We start from the raw sequence: 23,009 nt of genomic DNA, 5'->3' as shown, positions 1-23,009 counted from the left end.
AGTTCCAACCACCCTGCATCCCCACCACAAAAAAAAAAAACAAAACCCAAACCACCCACCCCCACCCAAGTGTCTATGAGCAAAGAAATCCTAGTCCCTCAGCCGAGGGGAGAAATATGGGAAAGCTCAGGAAGAACTGGGAGGGGGCTGAGAAGCAGTTGGAGAAACTTTTGTGAAGGTGACAAGCTGGAAATCAGAGGAGGGCCTGAGCATGGGTAGGGTGAAGGTGATGGGGACAGTGGGGGCCAGTGTAAAGGAGAAGAAAATTGAAGGTAAATGAAGGGGAGCAAGGAAGGAAACAAGTGGCTGGGTTGTGAAGGAGGGACATGATCAGAGGGGCCGATGGAAGGGACAGAAGGGGAGTTTATAGGGGGATGGAGTTCGAGTAGCAATGGATTGAGGTGCTGGGCAGGCTGGGAAGTGGGGAGAGGTTAGAGGTGACCCCCTGCAAGTTGTGCCCACCTTATCCAGGATGTACTTGTTGAGGTAGGGCATGTATCCCTGGCTGGAGACAGGGCCATCGTCATCATCTCGGAAGTGCTCCTCCAACGCCACGGGGTCGTGGGGGATGTGCAGGACGGTGTACAGGTTGTGGGACAGCACCTGAGGCAGGGGGCGGTTTGCCTTCCTGTGTCCCAGCCAAAATTGGGGAACGTCTGCTCCCACCTCCCTGCTCATCACCGACCCCCTCCTGGCTTAGTCCTCTCTACACACTGCTCTGTTCAATTACAATTAAAATCTGTATAGTTACTATGCGCCAAGCACTGCCCCAAGCACGTAATGCCCCCGAAAACTGTTCAAGACCTCACTTTACAGAAAGGAAAACTCCTGAGGCTGTGAATGTTGGTAACCCATCCAAGGTCACACAGAGCTGGGAGTCAAACCCAGACAGCCATGTCCATAACCCTTGCATTAGGTATGGGAGTCCACTTTCTGCAGGCAAGGACGATTTGCCCAAGGACCAAGGGTGTACAATGAGAAGAGCCTGGGATTTGAATCCAGCTCTGCAGATCCCGAGCCCAAGTGCTTCCTGTGATGCTGGGCTGTTGCAGGAAGGCGGACTGCCACCCTGGGCAGAAACCCTGAGCTGTCATCAATTGCATTGGACACTGTGTTCAGGTTGCAGCATTCCTAGCACCTGGGCATGTCTGGTGGGGGGATGGAGGGGGACTTCTTCCCTCAAAAGATGGAAGGGAGCTGGAGAGAGCTCAAAGGGACATCAAAGTTGACCAGTTGGATGGATGGCTAGTACAGGTCGAGAAGGGATGGCAGCTATGACAGTGTGGAGGAGAAATGCATTGGTTAACAAACCCATGACATTAGAACAAAGAGGTTAATTTAAGGGATGCTTTGCTACCAGCATTTGGAATTTCTTGGAATTCCAACTAATTGCTTGGAATTAGTTACTGAGGCAGGAGCTGCACATCTTCTTGTCTTTATTCTCTTTTGTGAAAGGAGAGGGAGAGAGGACTGAGACTCTCCCTAATGTTCTCTTGGGTCTCGGGTTCAGCTTGGTAAAGTGGGAAGTGGGGGGTGCCTAGCAAGCGGGGGAGTGTTTCTCTTTTCTCACTTCTGTCTGGGAACTTCATGGCTGTACTATTCAAATTATCTCACATGCCATCTTGGGTTCTGTCATCTTCTGTTCTTTAAAGGACAGAAGTTTCTTCCTTATTTTGGTAAGGAGACTTGACATTCCTTTGAGAAGTAATTTCTCCTCTGCTCTCAACACCCGTGGATTTGGTAGTTGCACCCCTACCCCACCTGGCTGCAGGGTGGGGTCATAGTGGTTGATTCAAGCATGGATGCATGACCCCGTCATAGTGGTCGACTCAAGCATGGACACATGACCCAGCCTGGGCCAACAAGAAGCCCTACGATTTCTGCTTTCTCTAGCAGTAACAAAAAGAGAGAGAGAGAGAGAGATTCTTGTGAGATTGTTAAGCTTTAGAGGATAGATGCAGTTGGCATTTTTGTTCGTTTGCAGGAAATGCCTGCTTAAATAAAGCCCTTGGGGAGAAAGGCAGAGTTGGGGGATAAGCATGCCTGGAGGACCTGGATCTAGCCATGCCGACAGCCAATTATGCTTGGGGTTTTGTTTCTATGAGCCAGTAAATAACATCTCCCCTAAGTTTGTTTCTATCATTTATATCCAGAAAAGATCAAATACATGTGTAACTATAGGCTACCAATCCCAGCGCTAAGAGGTACTGCTGACTCAACGTTTCACACTTGAAATCCAGGATGACTGACTAATGCTGAGTAGCCACTTCTGAAGCGATCTAATAGGTGTTATTCTAAGGGTTTTTTACATGCTCCTATTTGCTTCCTCTTCAAGTCTCTACGGTACTTTTTTAAGCTTCCTGCATGGCCCCAACCTAATAGCTACACTCCAGCATGGAAGGCAGGGAAGTTTCCCTGCCTAGTGGTGGGGTCTTGGCTAAACCCCATCATCTGAGTCTGTTTCATCGGCAGTCAAACAGGGATCAGAGTGAGATAATATGCATGGCATGCTGAACTCAGGTCTGCATAGAGCAAGTGATGATGGCTCCTATCCTGTGTAGAAAACAATTTTTTTTAACCTAACAAATTGACATCGATGGAAAAGACTAATAATACTGAGCCTTAAAGAGGCTGTGGGGACTTGAATGCCAATGCTGGTTGAGTGTGAATTGGTCATCTTTTTGGGGTAGAATCTATTAAACTTCAATCTGGTGACCTTTGCCCCATCATTGATAATCATCCAATCTACAGATGCTCAAAGGAACAGAGCCACACGCACAAGAATGTTCACTGAAGCAATTGAAGACCTAGAGACAGTCTGAGGCTTCTTCAGAGGGGGACTTACACATGTCGTGGACCTATGCGTGGCTGCAAAGATTTTATTTCTGCCACGTGCATGCTCATGGGGAAGTGATTTAAATTCTCCAAGACCTTAGTCTTCTCCTCCATGAAAATAATAGGGTGCTCTAGGGTTTTAGAAATGAGTTTCGTATAGCACCTAGTGCATTGTACATTTCTTCACAAAAGTTGTGAGCTGCTTTTATTATTTTATTTGTATGAACAGATATGAAAGTTTTGTATCTTAGCAGGTGAAATAAGCAAGCTATAGAAAGAAATGTTTTAAAATAAACATTTGTATAGGTTAGGTTGAACCACATCAGACTACTGTTTCAGTAGGTTCAAACCATCAACATCAGAATATGTGGTTCAAACTGATATGTTTATTTGTACACAGAAAAAAGTCTGAGAATCAATGAACTAACAGCTATCACCCCATCACCCCTCACTAGGGTAGAGAGAAACGTTTATCTTTTTTAAAACATTATATTTGTCTTTGAATTTTTTAACCCAGTATCATGTTCTACTTTTATAATAAATTTCATCTTCTTTAGCTTTATGTGCTTCTGCGGTCTGATTTTTTTTTTTAAACCACGAGCATATATTATTTTTATGACAAAAACTTTAAACTATACAGGTAAAAAACAAAGGATGCCATTAACCACTGTTATTAATGTACCCTACTATTAAGTTGCTCTGTGATAATGCTTGCTTTGTGTGTTCTCTATTCCTTGAGGGTAACAAGGTCTCTAATTTCAACCCTGACTCCAGAGCTCAGGACCATGCCCTTCACAAGATGAATGTTTTTGACGGACTCAAATCTCACGTGGAAAACACATTCTTGCCTCAGGGCCTTGGCACTTGCTATTCCTGCAGCCTGGAACATTCTTCCCCCAGGTCATGGCAAGTACTGCATCCTCTCCTCCTTACAGTCTTTTCTTTGACATCCCTTCTCTAGGAGCACTGTCTTACCCCCGTTTAAAAAACTGCGAGCCCCATGCCCGTTAGTCTCCATAGTCCCTACCCCTATTTTCCTTCAAGTCAAGTATCAGGTTCCATCATGATACATTTTTACTTAGTTTATTTATCAGCACATTCTCTGGCTAGATTACAGTATCACATGGAGATTTCTGTCTGTTTTATTCACTGTGGTATCACTGGGTCTGGCACGTAATAGACACTCAACAACGGTTGAATGAACTGAGATACTTCCTGAGGACCCTCCATCAAACTTTGGAAAAATACAAGTCTTGACAGACATGGACTGAACCTCTCTAAGCAAATTAACCTCAACAGGCCTGTTTTCATATCATATAACAGGAGATTCAGGATCCCCTTCCACCCGAGGACAAAACCTGTACACACACTGCAGTAGTTATTTGAATTGTTCTTTTTGGTTCATTCAATCAACCATGCTCTTTTACGTCCTACCTCTGTATCTTCCTCAGCTCACCTGTACCTTTTGCCATGGGATCTGAGGAACAAAGGCCAGGGGGCCATCACGTGCAACAAAGGCCAGGGGGCCATCACGTGTGAGGACAGGAGGAATCTGTCTCCAGCCATTCAGGGCTCAGGGCCTCTCACCAGAGAACTCAGCAGACCTCAGACTGCCAGGCTTCCTGTGCCTGGGTGGGGGTGTGGGCTAGGGTTGGGGAGAGGGTGTAACCAGGGGGCCCCTTCTGGAAAGGAAATGACAAGGGCGGAGGCCAGAATGCGCAGGCGCTCACCTTCTGATTTCAATCAGTCCTCAGCAATGGAGGTAGGGGCTTTCATTAGCTTTGACTTACACAAGAGGAAATCAACACTCGGAAAGGTGAAGTGTCTCATCCAAGTTCTGATTTCTGAGCTACACTGGCTCTGGATGAGCATCACAATCATCTGCGGAGCTGGAGAAACTGAAATATGCTGAGGCCCGCCCAGACACTGACTCAGAGTTTCCAGGGGTGGAGTCCACGTGTTTGTAGCTTTCACAAGCTACCATTCAGGCTCCCTCTAAGAGGACTCCCACAGTCTTCCCCACCCACCTCAGCAGTCCCTGACCTCTGGGGTGGCAGTCATTGACCTTTGTGAGGCTTCATTTATTCACTATTTCCTCTGGAGGCATGTGGGGAAGTGGTTCTTTTATAAGGATGTGGGGAATAAGGGTGTGTGCCAGGCCCACGACTGGTATTTTCCAGCCTTCACGTGTAGATCCAGATACATGGGTTTTGAGAATCCATGAAACACCAAGTAGGGAATGTATAATCCCTCTCTCTCACCTAGATGGCCTTTAGCCAAAAGCTAAGTAATTTTTTAAAAAATATACAGATCATTTAAAGAATTACTGAATATATTTTCTCAATCAGTAGGTACTGATTGAGCTTAACTACATGATGAGGGAAAAACTTTGGGAATTTAAGAAGTTAGGAATTTGGGCTTACTGGTGGTATAGGGTCATAAAGTCTCAGCACTAATAAGCTATTGCCAGTTATCACGGCAGGAGTTTCAGATCAAGTTCAAGTTTAAGCTGCAGCAGCTGGTGAGCTGACCCACATGGCCCAGCAGACCTCTCCTGTCTTGCCTGCTGCTCCCCTCAGCAGTGTATCTCAGGAGATCCACCTGTTATGCTCCCCACTTTGTCTCTAGAGAAATCCTCACCCCTACACCTCTGACCTATGCCCCAGTTCTTTTATGCATAAATAAAATAAATACATCTTAAAAAAATAAAAAGGTGGGAATTTCTGGATTAATTGTGTGCCTGCTGAGAGCAAGAAGGTGTCAAAGGCAGCTCCCCTGTCTGCCTGTATCTCTTTCACAAGCCCATCCCTTTTAGGAGAAGCTTTTTCTGCTCACTTGTATCTGTGCAAGCCTCCTTTACTTTCCTTGCTTTTTAAGAGTAATAAACCTGTCCTTTTGGATATTTAAAAAAATAATAAAGATTTCGAAGGGTTGGAGGTGTGCATCAGATGAAAGCCAGTAGCTCATAAAAGGGAAGGAGAGTCTGCCTCAGGATCAATTTCATATACTGAATGCACTTCATTAAAATTTATTTTTGTGGGGTATTGATGATACCCAATTCAATCCTCTGACTTTCCAGATGAGTAAATGGGGCTTCAAGAGATGGCAGTTAACTTGGCCCAAATCAGCCAGCTGGGAGAGGTATAGGTGTAAGCCTGAGTCATCACTAAAACCCCCTTCTTCTCCCCACCATCCCCATTCAGGGAGACCAACAGCAGGTAGGGTCATGGCAAAGGTGATGATGCTAGATGACAGATTCTTATATGTGAGTCCTCTGCCAAGTAGACATCTGGACCTCTGCAGCATATGAGAGACTCTTGGTGGGCAAGAAATCTGGTATTCGTGGCTGCCAATTGGAGGTTCAAGAGGGTCTGAAAGGATCCTCAGGATTGGAGGATCTGAGAGGGTCAAGTAGGGAAGACCCTTGTTTGCCCTTCCTGACTCCTCCCAGCTCTTGGCAGTCAAGGGGAAGTGGTAGGCGACTGCTTCCTGAGATCCTCATCATTCCTGAGACACAGCTCCATCCACTTCCCCAATCCAGTCCTCTCACCCCAGGTCTGGCAGCCAGGGAGTAGGGGGCCAGTTTCTCAGCAGATGCTCCAGATCTGAAACCAGTGCTGCTCACTCAGGAAGAGGTGTGTCCATTAGAAAATCCTTCATTCCCAAGGACACCCCCTCCCTGAGCCCTGTTAGGAGGGCTACTCACTCTTATAATTCTCTATAGAAGGTGGTTCTGAGGACCCTACAAAAACTCATGGCCCTCAAGTCCTGAGGAATTTGTGTTCAACCTAAATCCATCCTAGACATAAGAGTCATTCCTATAGCCTATTTTGACTGTTCTCAATCCAAATGGACAACGAACATTGTATATACTGCAGGAATTCCAAGAGGGAAACTCAACTGATTTCTCCACTCAGTCTCTACTCCAGAGAAAACAATCCTGACTCTTATTTCTCTAAGGACCTGCTGTTCTTCCTCCTCTGTCTGGCCTCACTGTTGGCTTGCCCAGAGAGTTAGCACATCAGAGGAACAGTAACTGTCATAGATGTGGCTTGCGCTGTCTGCCCTCTGTGCTGGTCCCAACTAAGGACTCTAAGGTCAAGGACAGTTTTAGTGAGGAAGGCTAGACCCAAGATCTTTTCCCTTCTATCTAAGTCTTTTCAGGGAAGGGATGGACCCTGCTGGTTTCTCTCTCTTATCTTCTTCCTCTGCCTTCTGACCACTTCTCTATTACTCCTTTGCCTTTCTAGCATCCCCACCCGCAACTCTATCGTTACTTCCTCCCATTCCAGTATCCACGACTGGACTTGGGGGAAAATTGCCTTCACTATCTTTCTCGTCTATCACAAAGGGCCCTTGCCATTTCTCTCCTCACCCACCACCAGATCCAAGACTCCCACTGCTAGCTCAGATTCCCAGAGTGGACAAGTTTTCTGTTGAGCTGTGGGGAAAAGTACCGTCGATGCTGTGTGACCAGAGAGGCTGCTATCAGTTGGCTCAATCTGAGCTGTAACATGGTACAAAACAGCAGACGGTTCAAGCACACAAGCTCCACATGGAATCGTCCCTGTAAATGCTCCACTTGCACGCATGGAAAGTGGGCACTGGTCCAGTTAAAGGCTCCAGCTAAAAAGCCTTACTGCTGATGGCACCAATAAAGGGGAACCACCTAAGGGCTGTATCCTCCATACATGAGGTGCAGAGACAGCCTGGAGTGTTCACAGGGGCTGCAGATAATACAGCGTCTTGAAATATGGTGTCTTGGAGACAATTAAATATGGAGGTTGGGGTTACTCCTGCAAGACACAAAGGGACAGAGGGGGATGTAGATATGGGACATGGGGTTTCTGCAGGGGCAGATTTCGCATGGTTTGCTTTTCTCTATACTGAAGGCCCAACTAGATTTAAGTAGAATGTAAGGAAGAACCTGCTCGGTAGAAGGTTCCCCGAGGTGATCAAAGGTGGCCCTTCCTGAGGGAGTCAATAATCCAGTGATTATTCATTGGCTGCTCACAAGTCTGGCTAAAGGATAGGACCAGTTTGGAACATCCAAATTCATTGTTTCTAAGTTTAGCAAAATAGAAGTTTGGGGGTGGGGAGGGGTTGGGCATAATGCTTATCTAACCCATTCATTTCTCTGGCTTCTAGGTACTCCCACCTTGATCATTCATTGAGAATAGTCTTCTTTGAAATTGTACCCCTCCTTTGGGGGGGTTCCAGGGAGATATCACTATGGGTCTTAGTCCCACTCTAGGCTATAGTCAGTTCAACTAGACAAAGTTAAACTCACCAAGTTAGGAGGGGACCAAAATAGGAACCAGTGTTTCTCTTTTTCTCCACTTCTCTCAGGACAGCCATCCCTGATCTCCTCAACCCTTCTTCCCACTCTTCAAACTATCTCATGTGCCATAGAGGACATTTAAAGTTACATCATGAATAAATATTTGCATAGTGAACTAATGAACTCCCTAAGGCAGGTCCCAGAAAGCTGAGGCCTACACTGCTCCTTTCTCCTAGTGACACCTGGTTCCAACAGCTCAGAGTAGAGAATGCAACACTGACCCAGAAGTAGAGGAAGGGAGGAAAGAAACATTTTGGCTTCTCAGGAATTATCTAGGGCCACGTAATGAACTTTAAGGCAATCACAATTTCCCAGATTCAGATTCCAAGTCTCCCCAACCAAGGTCGCAGCCCTGAAGTAGGTCCCCAACCTGCTACATGGGGGCTTGGGGATGGTAAGCTGAGAGCATTCTAACAGGGACTTCAGTCCTTTCTCCTGCCTCTGGGAGGCAGGGCTTAGAGCAGTCATTCTCCTGCCAGAAGATGGTGGTCAGCCATAAGCCTGCTAGGTTTGGGACTGGGAAAGTCTCTTTAAGTTTCTCTCTTAGCTCCGGAGGAAGTGACAAACACTAGCTGTCTCTTCAAAGCCAAGAGGAAGAGGCAGGAAGGAGTAGGTACATGCCCAAGCTTGACTCTGGAGAGACATGTGTGATCACACATCTGGGGAGTAGCTTGGCCCATGGCCCTGGGAGCCCCATGATGCCCCGCCACCCTTCCGCCACCCTTCCGACATTCAGTTGGGGGGCAGGGCTCTAGGAAGCAAATCTACATACACCTCACTGGGCCCTCTGGACAATGGGCAGTGGTATCCACCAGGCCATGGTGCCTCAGCAACCCGCTACTGGCCCTCACCCCAAGTCTGGGCTTCAGGAGGGCCGGGTGCCCCAGGAGTAGCACAGGGTATACGACTGGCTTCCAGGTGGCAGAGGCTGATGAAGTGCTAGCCTCTGGCTTCCCCCGCCCCTGGGTGCCCCTCACCTTGAGCTGGGACTTGGAGACCTTGCCGCTCTTCTCCACGTCCAGCGCAGTGAAAGCGTACCAGATGGACTTAAGCAGCTCCTTGCGAAGGGCCATGGCTGAGGCGCCAGCCCAGCCTGGGGGCGGCTCTGACACAAAGATCCGGTTTCAGGAAATGCAAACGGCTTCAGAGACCGCAGAGGGGCCATGGCGCGGAGCGAGAGCTCCACCTGTCTGCTCGCGCAGGCTCCCTGTGCTGGCAGGAACCAGCCTGCTGCTCTTGCAGCACTAAGCAGCTGACTTCCCTGCTGAGGACAGGGCACTCAGCCCAGGAAAACTAGAGGCCCTTTAGAAACCTACTCTGTTCCAGAGCTTTCTAGAGCTTAGTGGGCTCCCAGAGGCAGCTTGATAAGGCAGAAAGCAAGCTCCTCCTGACTTTGGGATGGAGACCCGGTCTCAGCTACCAGGTAAGTCTTGGATAAGCCCTTAACCTCCTGTAACAGTGTCCTCATTGGTGAAGCAGGAAAAATACCTACCTCATCAGAGTGGTAAGAATGTCTGAGGGCGGATATCGAGCATAGAGTAGGCACAGATAAAGCGTTTCTTTCAGCATTACTGTGGTGGTGGGGCACCTCCCAAGCGGAAGAAAACAAAGGCAACAACACAAAGCTGGAGGAGGAACTGGGCCAGGGCACCTCTCCAGGTCAGGCGGACTTAGCACGTGACTTATTGCCTCCCCATCTTCAGGGCTTTGGCTCTTCAACTCAGAGCACTGCCCACTCTGAGTTGAAGACTGAAGACTGCTACTGAAGACTGCTACTGTGAGGCATGTGTGTGTGTGTGTGTGGGGGAGGGTCTCCTGGTAGGGCCCTGCAGCAGTGTGGGGGAGCAGGAGGCTGGGAGTCAGGAACCTCCACACCTATGCATCATTCAAACCTGCTGCTGGGGGCTAGATACACCCCTGCCAGCACAATGCTCATGGAGGTTAAAGAAGTCTCTCAGGCAACTGAGACCCCCTCTGCCTGGGAGCACCCCCAGGTCCTTCTGCTTCCACGTAGTCAGTGGCAAGAGTAACTGCGAGTTTACCAAGCACCCCAGGAAAGGATGCCTGGATCGGGGACAGGGTTCCATTCCAAGGTGGCAGAAAGGGACTTTCAGCACAGCCATCACAGTAGACAAAAAGCAGCACCTCCGACCCCCGTCATGTTGTCATTCAAGCGCCTTCTCCCGCATCCCTTCTTTCCAGCTACGGCTGGTCTGGTTCTACTAGACACATTTCAGAGGGTCCAATGGTAGTTCTGGAATTCCAGTGTGGCCCTTGGCAAAGGTGACCCCAAGTCCCACTCCAATGTGGGGCTTTGCCCACATGGAGTTGCCAACTATGATCAGTATATTGATCTATATGCCAACATTGTCGATCTATATGGCGGGGTGAGGGGGTGGTTGTAAGGTAGGAAAAGAATACTTCCAGTACAATGATCCCGAGGCCTGAGATGCAACCAGAGCCTGGTCTTCTTTGTGCCCCTCAGTGCCCATCTATCTGCTCAGCTGCGGGAAGTCACTGGAAACTCCTCAGTGCTTATTTTAAACTGGGTTTCCTCCCATTTCGCCCCTTGTAGGAACTCTCACTTTGGCATTCCAGCTGAGTGGGGTTTGTGCTAGGGATAGTGGATTAAGAGCCTGGTTTGACCTGCCCTGTTACCACCGCACAAAGCTGAAAAGAGGGAAGGACCCAGGCAGAAACTTGGAACTTTTATTAAATACTCATTCACCCGTTTGCCACCACTGCCCAGAGCAGGAAAAAAAAAATATCAAAATGGAATTAAAAAAACAAAACAAAACAACTTAAATCCATTCCTCATTATGTACAAAGGCGCTCCCTGCATTTCTGCCACAGGGAGGTTGGGGAGAAGCTGGGGGTTGGGGGCTGGGCACCCTTCTCCAGCCACAGGCCCCTGAGCAATTCTGATTGCGGTGGCAGGAAATCCCTGCTGCTAGTGGCCAGGCATCTTGGCTGGCCTCCGGGAGGTGGTTATTGCTGGCAGGGGCAGGGCTGGATCTGCTCTGCCCCAACTGGGCTGAAGAGCTGTCTGCCCTCTCCCCTGATGGGCAGTGACTAGTCAGAGAGGAGGACCAGTCCCCATAGCAGCCCCAATGGCCACCTGAGAAGGGGGATAGACTGAGGGCAGGCAGGGTGCTCCTAGAGGGAGAACAATAGGTGCCCAGATGATTGAGGGGTGGACGGCCCAGTGTAGCCTGATGACCAAGCCTGTCCCCCTTAGCTCCTGAAGTTGATGCACTCCTCCGATTCCAGCTGCCAGTCCTCCGCTTGGGCAGGGCCCCCAAGTTAGGCCATTTTCCTGCTGTCTTCTTGCCCTGGAGGTGTACATGGCCATCTTCCACGGGTCAGCCCTTGTAGGCAAGGATGCCACATGCCACTTCCTCCAATACCAGTTGGGACCCGGCCCTCCTGGGCTCAGCAGCCACTCTCCGACTCTGCAGTCTCCAGGGTCACGGTGCCTTGCTGCATGGCGGCGGTGGCCACACTGATGGCTTCCTCTAAAGTCTGCTGCTCCTCTAGCTGCAGAGATGGGGATGGAGAAGGAAGGACAGAGTAAGACCTCCCTCCTGGACTCTGGTGGCAGTAGCATAAGGTCTACTTTTTAAGAGTGTCCTCCATCCACTTAGGGCCACATACTGGGTGCGTAATCTGATCCCCCAAAAAAATCTTTGATAAAAGGTTTGGTAAAGACTTGATGAAGAAAGATTCTGTTAGGCTGAGGCTCACCCATGGTGGCCACTGAAAATGGAGACTGTCATCAAGTGATAGCTGTTTTAAAGAACATCTTGGAAAATAGGGAGAATTTTAGAGCATTTAAAAGCAAGGATTTGAGCTGACCTTTTCAGTGATTTAGATGATGAAAAGTGAAAACTGACCATTACTGTTTCATAAAAACCCTCTGATTAATTAATTAATTAATTAATTATTCAGGACTATTTGGAATTCAACAAATATGAGTACACAGCATCTGTACTTATAGAAAAACTTGATTAACTGTAGTTCTATTAAACAGTTTCTCATTCATGAACTAAACACACTGGAAGAATCAAAGGAGACTAATGTAATTTGGCCATCTAAGAAAGGAGAGGGGGAAAATAAGAATATTGAAGATCCTCCTGTTTCTCAAACAGTAAAGAGATCGCATATCCTTTGGGGCTTCTTTTATCTTAAAATTTATATATATTAGGCCCTCCCTGGTGGCGCAGTGGGTTAAAGCACAACACTAAGAAGCTAAAGCCATTGTAGCATGAATTCGATCTCCAGCCCCGGAGGTGACCCACATGGCACGGCAGACCTCTTCTGACCTACCCGCTGCTCCCCTCAGCAGTGTACTTCGTCAGTTGGCTTGTTCTATTCCCCACTCTGTCTCTGGTGAATCCTCTCATGGCCCCTGAACCTCTGGCCTATACCCCAGTTCTGTATGCATAAATAAATAAATCTTAAAAAAAAATTTATATATGTATTGGGCCTCCCTAGTGGCTCGGGATACTCAGTGCTAAGAAGCTATCACCAAACACTGTATTGGTGACATGACTTGGATCCCTGACCAGGGCACCAAGCCACATAAGCACAGCAGACCTCTCCTATCTCCCTGCTGCTCCCCTCAGCAATATATTTCAGTACATTTGCCTGTTCTGCTACCCATCCTGTCTCTGGTGGATCCTTTTACCTTCCACTTCTCTGGCCTGTACCCAGCTCTTGCATGCATAAATAAATAAATCTTAAAAAATTAAAATTTACAGGTATTAAGTAACTTATTTCCCTAATATTACCAGAAGGCATTACTAGTATTTGTACTTTGGAGAAATCTGAGTTTCTGAAAAATATTTACCCCTCATGTTTTACTGCAATTTTGAATAAAAGTTAACTGTCATCTCAAAGAAAAGGTCGTTAGGTTGGAGGAACAGAGAGCCAGAGGATGGTCCAGGGTCACGACTGGCTTACAGCAGGGCAATGACTAGTTGGAGAGGACCTTAATAATCATCTACAACCACTTTCTTACTTTTCAGATAAAGAAATGGATACACGAAAAAGTAAAGAAGGACTTAGACAACTAGGGATACCAAAAACATTCTAAAAGCTAGAAGGCTCGCCACTTGCTTCTGACAAGAAAGCTTTGTGTCTCAAATTTCTCCAAGGTACAAATACTATTATGCCTTCTGGTAACGTTAGGGAAATAAATAAGTTACTTAATACATGTAAATTTGAAATTTTCTTTTTTTAAAGATTTATTTATTTGTGCATACAGAACTAGGGTACAGGACAGAGCTCAGGGGCAGTGAGAGGCTTTACCAGAGACAGAGTGGGGAACAGAACAGGCAGATCTACGAAGTACACTGCTGAGGGGAGCAGCGGGCGGGTCAGGAGAGGTCTGCCACACCATGTGGTCACCTCCACCATGTGGTCACCTCTGGGGCAGGCGGGAATTGGAAGCAGCTTCAGATTCTCAGTGCTGTGCTTTAACCCGCTACGCCACCAGGGAGGGCCGTAAATTTGAATTTTTTAAGATTTATTTTATTTATTTATGCTTACAAGACCTGGAGTACAGGCCAGAGATGTGGGGAGCGAGAGGATTCAGAAAGGGACTTATCCTCAGATCCCTTTTTGAGCCCAAATGGCCTTTTATTTAAGATGACCACCCAGCTGCTCTCCCTCCCTACGGGCTCCTCCCAGGTCTCTACCCACCTGTACTGCAATGTGTGTGCCGTTGGCTGTGGCCAGCAGCGCCACCTGTTGATGATGAAGGGACGCTATGCTTGAGTCCTCTGTTACCACAGCCCCAGAGGTAATGATGGTGACCTGGAATACAGAAGAGTTAGGTTTCCTAACCTATTTATTAACCTTACTCTTCCTCCCCGATCCACGTAAAAATTCCTCCACGCAGGGAAACTAGGAACCCAGAAGAAACAGATAAAATCTTTATGGGTCAGATTAATTAGTGTGGGGCTCAGAGCTAAGTGAGGGTGTTTTTTCTCTAACTTATAGCCCCATTTAGAGATTTTAAATCATAGAAGGCCAGAACTATAAAAGGTCTCAGGTATAATTTAGTTCCATCATTTTAAAGTGGAGTGAACCCCAAGGAAAAGTGACTTCCTAGGATAACAAGGCAAATAGGGGTAGATGGTAATTTAGACCTGTCTCTTGATCTCCAGGCCAACTGCTTTCCAAGATGAGAGCTGTTGATGACCCAGAAGAGCCCCCTTTTTATGGGGGAATCTTGGTGCTTATAAAAAAGGTTTGAACAGTTTAGCCTGTGCTTTTCAACACCAACCCCACCACAGAAAGGACAGGAGAAGAAACCCCAAGCAAACCGCCTGGTCATACGGGCTGTGTCTGGGTGCCATCGGCGCTGACCATGGTGACCGTATGCGTGCCTGATGTGGCAAGGTTGTCGTCATGACTAGGGATGGCAAGGGTGGTGCTGCTGTGCTGGGCCACCATACTGATGGCACTCCCCAAGGCCTGCAGGTCTTCTGGGGACAGGCTGACCTGCCAACAGGGAGGAAGATGAGGAGCCAGAACTGCAGTAAAGGGCTGCCTGAAAGTCCAGGGTGGAGGTCTCTGCCGTCTCAGGTAAGATTAGCTGACAGGTAAACTTAGGTGAGCTTCGTGTCACGGGGATGGAGTGGGCTAGGGACAAACAAGTACAAGAAGTCCTAGGTTGCAGAGAGGCTACTCTAGCAGTTCTGCTGACCACTTCTACCAATTTGCTTCAAAGCCTCTTCCATGCAACTCAGGGTCTCATCTAATTGCATACTCATGTCAACTCAAAGGATAGGTGGACACAGCAGAGTGAGGTCAGCACTGTGAGGGTGCTGACCAGGGTCAGATTACACTGCTGGATAGAAATCCATTTCCAGGCCCTCCCTGGTGGTGTAATGGGCTAAAGGACAGCATTGCAAGCTAGCCACAGACGCTTCAGTGCGAGTAAGATCTCCACCCGGGAGGTGACCCACGTGGCGCGGCAGACCTCTCCTGTCTCGCCTGCTGCTCCCCTCAGCAGTGTACTTCCTTGATCTGCCTGTTCTGCTCCCCACTCTGCCTCTGGTGAGTTCTCTCACCCCCTGCACCTCTGGCCTGTACTCCAGTTCTGTATCGATAAATAAATAAATCTTAAAAAAAAAAAAGAAAGAAATCTGTTTCTAGATCCCACACCATTCGCTGACCCCTACACCAACATGTTTTTCCTGAGAAAGGCAGCCAAGTTTCTCATTCAGATGATCAGGACCTGTGAGGCTCCATGTTAAGAGAAAAACTATTAACTGTGCTCCAGAAGTTCTAGAGACTGAGCTAGAAGCACAAAAAGGAGAGATTGTGTCCTTGGGCCCTCTCTGGTGTAATGGATTAAAGCGCAACACTATGAATTTATCTGTGGCCACTGCAGCACAAATTCAATCCCCATCCAGGGAGGTGACCTATATGCTGTGGCAGACCTCTCCTGACCTGTCCGCTGCTCCCCACTCTATCTCTGGGGAATTCTCTCACATACTCCACACCTCTGGCCTGTATCCCAGTTCTTGCATGTATAAATAAATAAATCTTAAATTTTTTTTTTTTTTTGGTTCTCCAAGATCCTTTAGCTAAAAAGAGAAATGGGGAGGTGGCTGGGGAGGAATATTGGAAATTTGGGCCCCTCAGAGTGTAGGAGAGGGTGCCAGCTAGAGTGATCCATCCCACCCTGCCTCCCTGGGCCTGTACCTGCTGGGCACCATCCTGAGTGATCAAAGCCACCTGGGAGGCCCCGTCCTCCTCAGTCACCATAGCCACCTGTGTTGGGATGTCATCACCCTCTTCTTTCACCTCCGAAAGGTAAGTAATGTGGGATTGTTTAGGTGGTGGACTTTCCTCGGCTGCAGAGGCGGCTGGGGGAGGAGAGTCCAGGCTGACATCTGCCACTGGGTGGCCACAGGGCACTTGGCTTGTTCCCACTCCGCCTCCTGCCCACAGCCCTCACCCTCAAGCTGCTGTTGCTCATACAGGGCCTGCTCGCTCTCCTCCGTGGCCTCCAGCTCGCCGTGGGCGCTGCGCTTGTGCATGGCCAGGGTGGAGGTCTGCCGGTATGTCTTGCCGCAGGTGCTGCAGGTGTAGGGCTTGCAGTGTGTGTGCACCACATGGTGCTTATACAGGCTCGAGTACTCGGTGAAGCGCTTCCCACAGCCTGGCACCGTGCAAACGTATGGCTTCTCCCCTGGGGACACTGGGCTGTGAGGGGGTGGGAACTGGGGCTGGCAAGGGGGAATCTAACGGGGTAGGGGTGAGAGACAGGGGTGGTGAAGGGAAAGCCAGAGGGAGGGAGAGGAACTGGCCTGGGACTCAGAGTGGACAGAGGTGGGAGAGAAGGCCAGTGGAACACAGGGTGTGGTGTGGGGCCTCCTCTCTTTGTCTAGAGACAAAGCGGCAAGGAAATGGGGAGAAGGGACAAGGCTGGGGCTAGTAGGCAAATTTAAGGGGCTTGTAAAATCGAGGGTTCTACACAGAAGAGGCAGGAGACAGAGAGGGTTGAGGGATGTGTTGGGTTCGGCAGGAAAGTGAGGGGGCACGCTCAGCTGACGGTGATACAGAAAGGAGGGGTCTGGCATCAGGAAGGCGAGGCCAATGGAGTGATATGGGCAGGGGATGGAGTGAGGAGCTAAAAGTGACATTTCACTCTTTTTCCCCATCATGCCTGACACCCTGGCCTTTTCCTGGGGTTCAACCGCAGCGGGAAAATTCAGGGTGGATGGAGAGGGGTGGCAGGGAGCAGGGGGAGTCCAGAGAGGGTTGGCAGTATCTGTGAAATTGGACCTAGTGGAAACGGAGGAACTGCTCACTACAAGTGAAACAGTGGACTGGGGAAAGGGCTGGAATCTCAGGACCCCCTCATACTATCCCCAGACTAGCCTGGAAGAGCCACAGAGAAGAGCTCTGGGCTGTGAGCCAAGACGGGCCTCAGGTTGGAAGTCTACAGTGAAGGGGTTGGGGCTTCAGAGGGGGTGGCCCTTGCATGCCAGCTGGCCCACCTGTGTGGATGCGCACGTGATTCTTGTAGTTGGTGGCACTGGTGAAGCCACGGCCACAGTGGGGCTCAGGGCAGGTGTAGGGCCGCTCACCCGTGTGGGTGCGCACATGTACCTTGCGGATATTAGATGTGGTGAAGGAGCGACCACAGCCCTCAAAGGGGCATCGGAACGGGCGTTCACCTGTGGAGATGGGGCATGTGAGGGGTGGCTCAGGAAGGGTGGTCATGCCAGAGCAAGGTGCAGGGATAGTGCTGGGCTCCAGGTCCGAGGACGAAAGGGGATTCGAGTCCCCCTTCCTTGAGGAATGGGGTGGAGGGAGGGCCCGGCCTACCAGTGTGAGTCCGGACATGCTTCTGCAGGTCTCCTGAGGTCTTGAAGGCCTTGCTGCACAGCTCCTCTGGGCACTTGTATGGCTTCTCACCAGTGTGGGTACGCACATGGCTCTTTAGCCCATATCCTACCCATGTGGGGGCGGGGAGGGGGGAAGGAACACTCAGCGCAGCCTTAGTCTTCACTGTCTCATCTTCCTAAATCAGAGGCTCTCTGTCTTACAGTGTGCTCTGTGAGGTGCCAGGTCTCCCTGGGCACAAGAAGCCTATGTCTGTCTCTACCCCACCCTCTGGGATGATAAAGTAAGGCCCACCTATGTCCCCCTTTCCTCTCTAAGGGCAGCTGAACTTATTCTAGAAACTGAGAAAGAAGAGGGAACTGAGAGAACCTGTGACTGAAGGTCCTTCATTCAGATGAAAAGTGAAGCCGATGAAGACACAATGGCTGACCTAACAGCCCACGGTTGGCGTCACAGCTGATGCAGAGGCAGGGTGTCTCTACTGACCCCAGACTCCCAGTGCCCAGACCCCATGCCTCTTGCTTCTATACAGATTGCCTCCCAGGAAGCACCTAAAGTCACCTGGAAGGAACTCTTTCTTCAGGAAGTAATCTTGTGCTGGGTTCCCTTGAGGGAGTTCTCAAAACTAATCTAGAGTTCTCTGTCCTCAACTGGAAGTGGCCCACCTTTGATCTCCATCCAGGTAGGATACCTGTGGCGAAGGCCTTTCCACAGCTGGGGAAATCACACCTGTATGGACGGTCACCCGTATGGGCTCTCTCATGCACCTGTGAGGCAAACAACCACATAATTCAGAGGTATGAATGGGTCCTTCAGCTCTCTGCAGGCCTAAGGGTATCAGTAATGGCCCTCCCTTATTTTGCTGCTTCTTTAGTTGAGAGGTCACCTCCTCCTGAACGCTTCCCTGATTCTTCTTCCTGGTACACAGCCCTCAATACTGACATTTCTGAATACTTTTTCTTCCAGTAGGCAGTGAGCAACTTGAGGGTAGGGACCAGTGGCAAACTAAGTGGAAAGGTAAAATTCCAGTCTGGTGAGGAAGCTGGCGAGGCTAGGCATTACCTGTGCTGAACTTACTTTTAAGTGATGAGCGGTGGTGTAGAGACGCCCACAGCCCTTGTAGCCACAGCGGAATGCTCTGTCCCCAACTTGCTGCCCTTTGCCATTGTGGGGATCCTGGCTGTCATGCAGAACCTGAGGAAGAAATATCGGGAGTCCTCATATATATTCTCCTCAGTGAAGGGAGGGAAGAGTTGGGGCAGAGGGCCCACCTGGCAGCGTAAATCCCAATAAACAGTGTTAAACCTGTTGGAGAGAAGGGCAAATCAGGGTGACAGATTTGAGAGGGAAAAGGAACAGACCCTGGGATAAGCTGCAGAAGAAACAGGGCTAGCAGTGAAGTCGCTGCTCATCGCTGTTTGCAGAGGGAGGATTATGTCTCAGTAGCTGTGACACCTATGAAAGAAAGGGCATTCCGTAGACATCTAGTCTAGGTAAGGGCAGAGGACGGGGCAGGGAGGGACAACAGGCGTGTTCTGAAAGGCCACACTTGAGCTAGGTAAGGGCAGAGGACGGAGCAGGGAGGGACGACAGGGGTGTTCTGAAAGGCCACACTTGAGCTAGGCTGAAAGCCAGCAGTACACACCAGGGCTGCAGCTCTGAGCAGCAGCGGGCATGGCCCTCTGATGGGAGGGCCCCCTTCCTCCCTGCGGGAAACCCACGCTTAGTAGGGACATGTCATGTGTCACCGACATGAGTTCATCTAAGTTCCAGAGTGAGGGGCTCCAACAGCAAACTGCAAGAGCACACAGTGCTGGGGCTTGTGATCCTCCAGCAGCAGGCTCAGTTCTAACCACGGTGTCCACTCGTTAGCAAGGTCTTCCCTTTCATCTCTTCTGGAAACAGCTAGAGCCACCCATTTCACTCCAGCCTCTAGCATCAGGAAGTCCTTGCTGCACTATTCTATTTTCTTGGGAAGGATCCTGCTGGGACCTTCGTTTTTGTTTCTGGACACTTTGACCTTCCCAGGAGCTCCTGAAACAGAAGTCTGAAAGTCACCAAGAATAGGGGACAGAGGAATCTGGCTAAATTCATGGTAAGGACTGTCTAGCGAACTTTAAGGCCAGGGGATCGTGGCTGGCAGAGCTTCATGAACACCTACGCAGCTGGTGGACAAGGGGTGAGAGTCACGGGGTCGGGCCTACTCAGCAGGCTAACCGATTCAGGCATTCAGATTTCTCCCCATTGCTTAAGGGAACTGAAGGAAGCAAGAGTCATCAGGTTAGAAGTAACCTCTGAGATGCTCTGGTTCCATCTCATCCTATCAGAGGTCCAAGCCTGACATCAAAAGTCAGACAGGCAGAGGCAGAGGCAGCATCTATTTCAGGACTTGGATTTAAAGCCCAGTTTGTCTTGTATCAGCAGCAAGTCTCAAGTTTGGTTTTGAGCATATGCCCCAGGGCGTAGGAGCAGGAGTGGGCGTGGCCCAGAGTGACCACTGTAGTGGAGGGCTCCCGCTTTTCTTTGACGATGCAGCCACAGTAGTTATACTATAAAATAGTCCCACTAAGCTTTGGTCAACTCGTGCTCTAGGATGACCATCCTATCTACCCGGAGGGTCTGTGGTTCATCCTGGGGGTGAAGGGCCCAGCATGGAAAGCTACACCTATTTCCTCTGCAGGCAGGACTGTGGCTTCAGCAGAGCGTGGACTGACGACCTTGGAGATTAGGGACCCTTCTCTGCAGCTGAGCTACTGTGCAGGCCTCGCGTTCCAAGAATCCCAGCTGCTCTGCTGCATCTTGCCTCGTCACTGCCTGCTAGGGTTGCTTTCCCAAATGACCAAATGAGTAGCACAGAAAAAATAAATACAAGAACATCTGAACTCAGTGGACTGTAAAACTAATAAAAGTCACTGGCAAGGGTTTTCTCAGGCAGCACAGAGCATTATGATTACAGCAGCTCAAGTGAAGCTGGGCCTACATTCTCACCATACAGTCATGGCATCTTACAGAAGAGGGAGCATAAACAAGAGTGTACAGCTGTCCGCACCCACCCCAGCCAGGCTGTCATGCACACCCAGGGGAGCCAGGTTGTAGCACTACAGACAACGTCTAAGACAGGGCTATCTTGCGCTCTAGAGGAGGCCATGTTGGCGTGGCTGAGATGGCAGGGGGGCTGCGTCAGCCTCGGCATGCTCACCTTGCTGGCGTACTGCTCCAGGGTCACCACTGTGTCGGCACTGAAGCCCTCGTCGTCCTCTGTGGCCAGGTCCTCCAAGCCCACCTCTGTCTGCACAGCCAGGATGGTGCTGTCGGATGGCACAGCTCCAGGATGGTGAATGTAGGCAGTGGAACCATCTTCCAGCTGCACGGCTTCCAGGGTGCTGGGGTCGTAGCCCTCTGCAGGGAACATACCAGGCCAGATGACACACCAGGGTGAGAGCTGATGGAACCAGTCATTTCGGCTTAGAGGACCACAAAAACCTAACTCACCCCTCTGATACCCTCTGGCAGTAGAGAGGGATCTTTGTAGGATACAAACATCATCATGTTGTCTGATGGCCAAGCAGTTCAACTGCCTCCAGCTGGGGCTCAGAATAGAGCCCCAAACCTTGATACTCAGGCCCTGATGCACTGGCCCCAGCCATTCTTTATTCTGCCTCATCTGGCCCCCTGCCCTCATCTCCAGCATTTGAACTCCTAACAGCTTCTTGAACATGCCATTCTTTCTCCCCTTCTCTCTCTGGGCCACATATGCTGTTTCTTCTGTCTGGAGTAGTGAACCCTCCCTGCCATCCCTCTTCCCCTAGCTAAATCCACTTCATCTTGCAGCTCTCAATTCAAGCATCACTTTCTGTGAGAAGACCTCCCTGACCCTGATCCTCACTGGCAATTATCAGTTGATCGGTCATGGTTCATTTACTTCTGTTTCCCCCACCAGATTCTAGGAGAACAGGAAATGTGTCTGCCTTTGTTCTCCCTTATATAGTCCACACCTAGTACAAAGCCGTGCAAGCAGTAGTCACCCAGAAAGTCCTTCTAAGAGCAATAAAATATTATTTTTTAATACCTTAGAAGCTTTATTCCTAAATGTTAGTAAGTTTTTATTCCTGGTCTTAGAAGATGGCCTTGGGTCCTACTGAAGATTTTATGGTTGTGCCAGAGCCAAGGCTGGCAATGTCCATGCTGTTAACCCCCAGGATTCAGCTTGGTGGGAGCAGAAACAGCAGGTCCCATGAACCAAGGAAGGTGGGTGAGGCTGTTAATCCAGGTGAACCTACATGTACCTTGAGGACCATAGCTCCCAAGTATATGCCCCAAATTCTGGGGCATGCCACTCCATGCCCCAATCTCTGCCAGTTCTACCTCCCTTCCTTCCCACCAGTCTTGATGATTGTGACCCCACCTTTGGGTGTTCGGTGTATGTAGGCCATGCTGCCATCTTCCAGCTGAACAGGCTGTCCATCCTCAAAGGAAAGAGGTTCTGTAATGAGAGCAATGTCTGCCTTTCTCTGGAACGCAGAGCTGTGGAGGGGTCCCTTTTGGGGGCTGCCTGGCTTCCCTCCAGAGGCAGGGACATCTTACCTTTCTGTACCATCACTTGGTGAATATATGCGGTGGTGCCATCCTCAAGCTGGATCACTTGCCCTTCAAGCAGCTTCTCTCCTGTGGAGGTGGGAATGGAGAGAAGTGAACCAGGCCCAAAAGAGCTGAGGCCTGACTGAAACAGCATGTGTCTAAGCACAGATGATATTCTCCATGTCACCTGGCCCCTGACTCCCCAGGCCTGGGCCTCAGAGGCACTAGATATATTCCCAAGAAAAGCCCTGTGGTTGCCAACAGACTCCCTTCTTGTCACCCACTGCAGGAGCAACTCAATGTATTATTCTGCCTACACCTGCCAAAGTAGGGACTTCCAGCCAAATAATACGTGGCTGAGATGGAATTAAATGAAGGACAAAGGATGTCTAAAACCTGGGAAAGCTCTAAAAGGTCAAAATTTAGACATGACCCAAACTAAATCAAAACACATTTATCTCCCACTTCTGATATATCGTCTGCTCAGGCAGAGCAGCTTAGTGATTAAAAGCAACAGGCCTGGGAACAAGTCAGTCCTCCTGGCTTTGAATTTCAGCTCTACCTCTTATCAACACTGTGAGTTTGGAGAGCTTATTTACCTCTCAGTGCTTCCACTTCCTATCCTTATAAAGAGCTTTAAAAATTGTGTCTCTTCACAATGGAATATTACTCAGCAATCAAAAGGATAAACACATGCCTTTTGCAGCAACATGGATAGAACTGACTTGGTGAAATAAGCCAGAAAAAAAAGGTAAAAATACAGGATGGTTCCACTCAGCAGGAGGATAAAGGACCAGGGGAGAAAATAATAATGAACAACTATATACCAGAGACATTTTACGGGGGGGGAATGGGGAATGGGGAATGGGATCAAAAATGGCGGGGGGAA

General features: G+C 49.4%; 2 protein-coding genes across 8 annotated transcripts in view; both read right to left on the bottom strand.

Annotated features, from left to right (window-relative positions):
* Positions 1-126: 126 nt before the first annotated feature.
* On the bottom strand, positions 127-9,307 carry LOC105853818 (differentially expressed in FDCP 6 homolog). Its single transcript, XM_012726851.1, has 3 exons — positions 9,154-9,307; positions 463-603; positions 127-186 (listed from the first exon to the last, which is right to left on the bottom strand). Exons 1-3 carry the CDS (start codon positions 9,247-9,249, stop codon positions 127-129), a joined length of 297 nt encoding a protein of 98 aa, XP_012582305.1. The 5' UTR covers positions 9,250-9,307.
* A 1,564-nt stretch (positions 9,308-10,871) lies between these two features.
* The window catches only part of ZNF76 (zinc finger protein 76), a 31,961-nt gene continuing 19,823 nt past the window's right edge, over positions 10,872-23,009 (bottom strand). For 3 of the 7 annotated variants that reach the window (XM_004673413.2, XM_012722778.1, XM_012722786.1), the window contains exons 3-14: positions 22,127-22,207; positions 21,948-22,025; positions 20,742-20,941; positions 18,620-18,736; positions 18,234-18,309; positions 17,525-17,650; positions 17,194-17,373; positions 16,149-16,382; positions 15,893-16,056; positions 14,519-14,683; positions 13,880-13,993; positions 10,872-11,713 (exon numbers count right to left, since the gene is read on the bottom strand). In XM_004673413.2, the coding sequence (XP_004673470.1) occupies positions 11,609-11,713; positions 13,880-13,993; positions 14,519-14,683; positions 15,893-16,056; positions 16,149-16,382; positions 17,194-17,373; positions 17,525-17,650; positions 18,234-18,309; positions 18,620-18,736; positions 20,742-20,941; positions 21,948-22,025; positions 22,127-22,207 (1,640 nt within the window). In that variant the 3' untranslated portion in view covers positions 10,872-11,608. Of the gene's footprint in view, positions 11,714-13,879; positions 13,994-14,505; positions 14,825-15,892; positions 16,057-16,148; positions 16,383-17,193; positions 17,374-17,524; positions 17,651-18,233; positions 18,310-18,619; positions 18,737-20,741; positions 20,942-21,947; positions 22,026-22,126; positions 22,208-23,009 lie in introns of those variants that run through there. The other 4 variants (XM_012722787.1, XM_012722794.1, XR_001145275.1 and 1 more) reach the window with 4 other exon arrangements.

This window comes from Condylura cristata, unplaced genomic scaffold (assembly GCF_000260355.1).
Source record: "Condylura cristata isolate star-nosed mole 26May11 unplaced genomic scaffold, ConCri1.0 scaffold00001, whole genome shotgun sequence".
In the NCBI taxonomy this organism is placed as follows: Eukaryota; Metazoa; Chordata; class Mammalia; order Eulipotyphla; family Talpidae; genus Condylura; species Condylura cristata.
This window is presented reverse-complemented; position numbering and strand designations above follow the sequence as displayed.

Bases quoted from the DNA above. Each gene is read 5' to 3' on its own strand.
- LOC105853818 (XM_012726851.1), bottom strand. From the start codon at position 9,249: ATGGCCCTTCGCAAGGAGCTGCTTAAGTCCATCTGGTACGCTTTCACT. The intron at 604-9,153 runs GTGAGGGGCACC...CCCCTGCCTCAG, and splicing joins TCTCCAAGTCCCAGCTCAAG to GTGCTGTCCCACAACCTGTA. The intron at 187-462 runs GTGGGCACAACT...TCTGATTTCCAG, and splicing joins ACAAGTACATCCTGGATAAG to CTTGTCACCTTCACAAAAGT.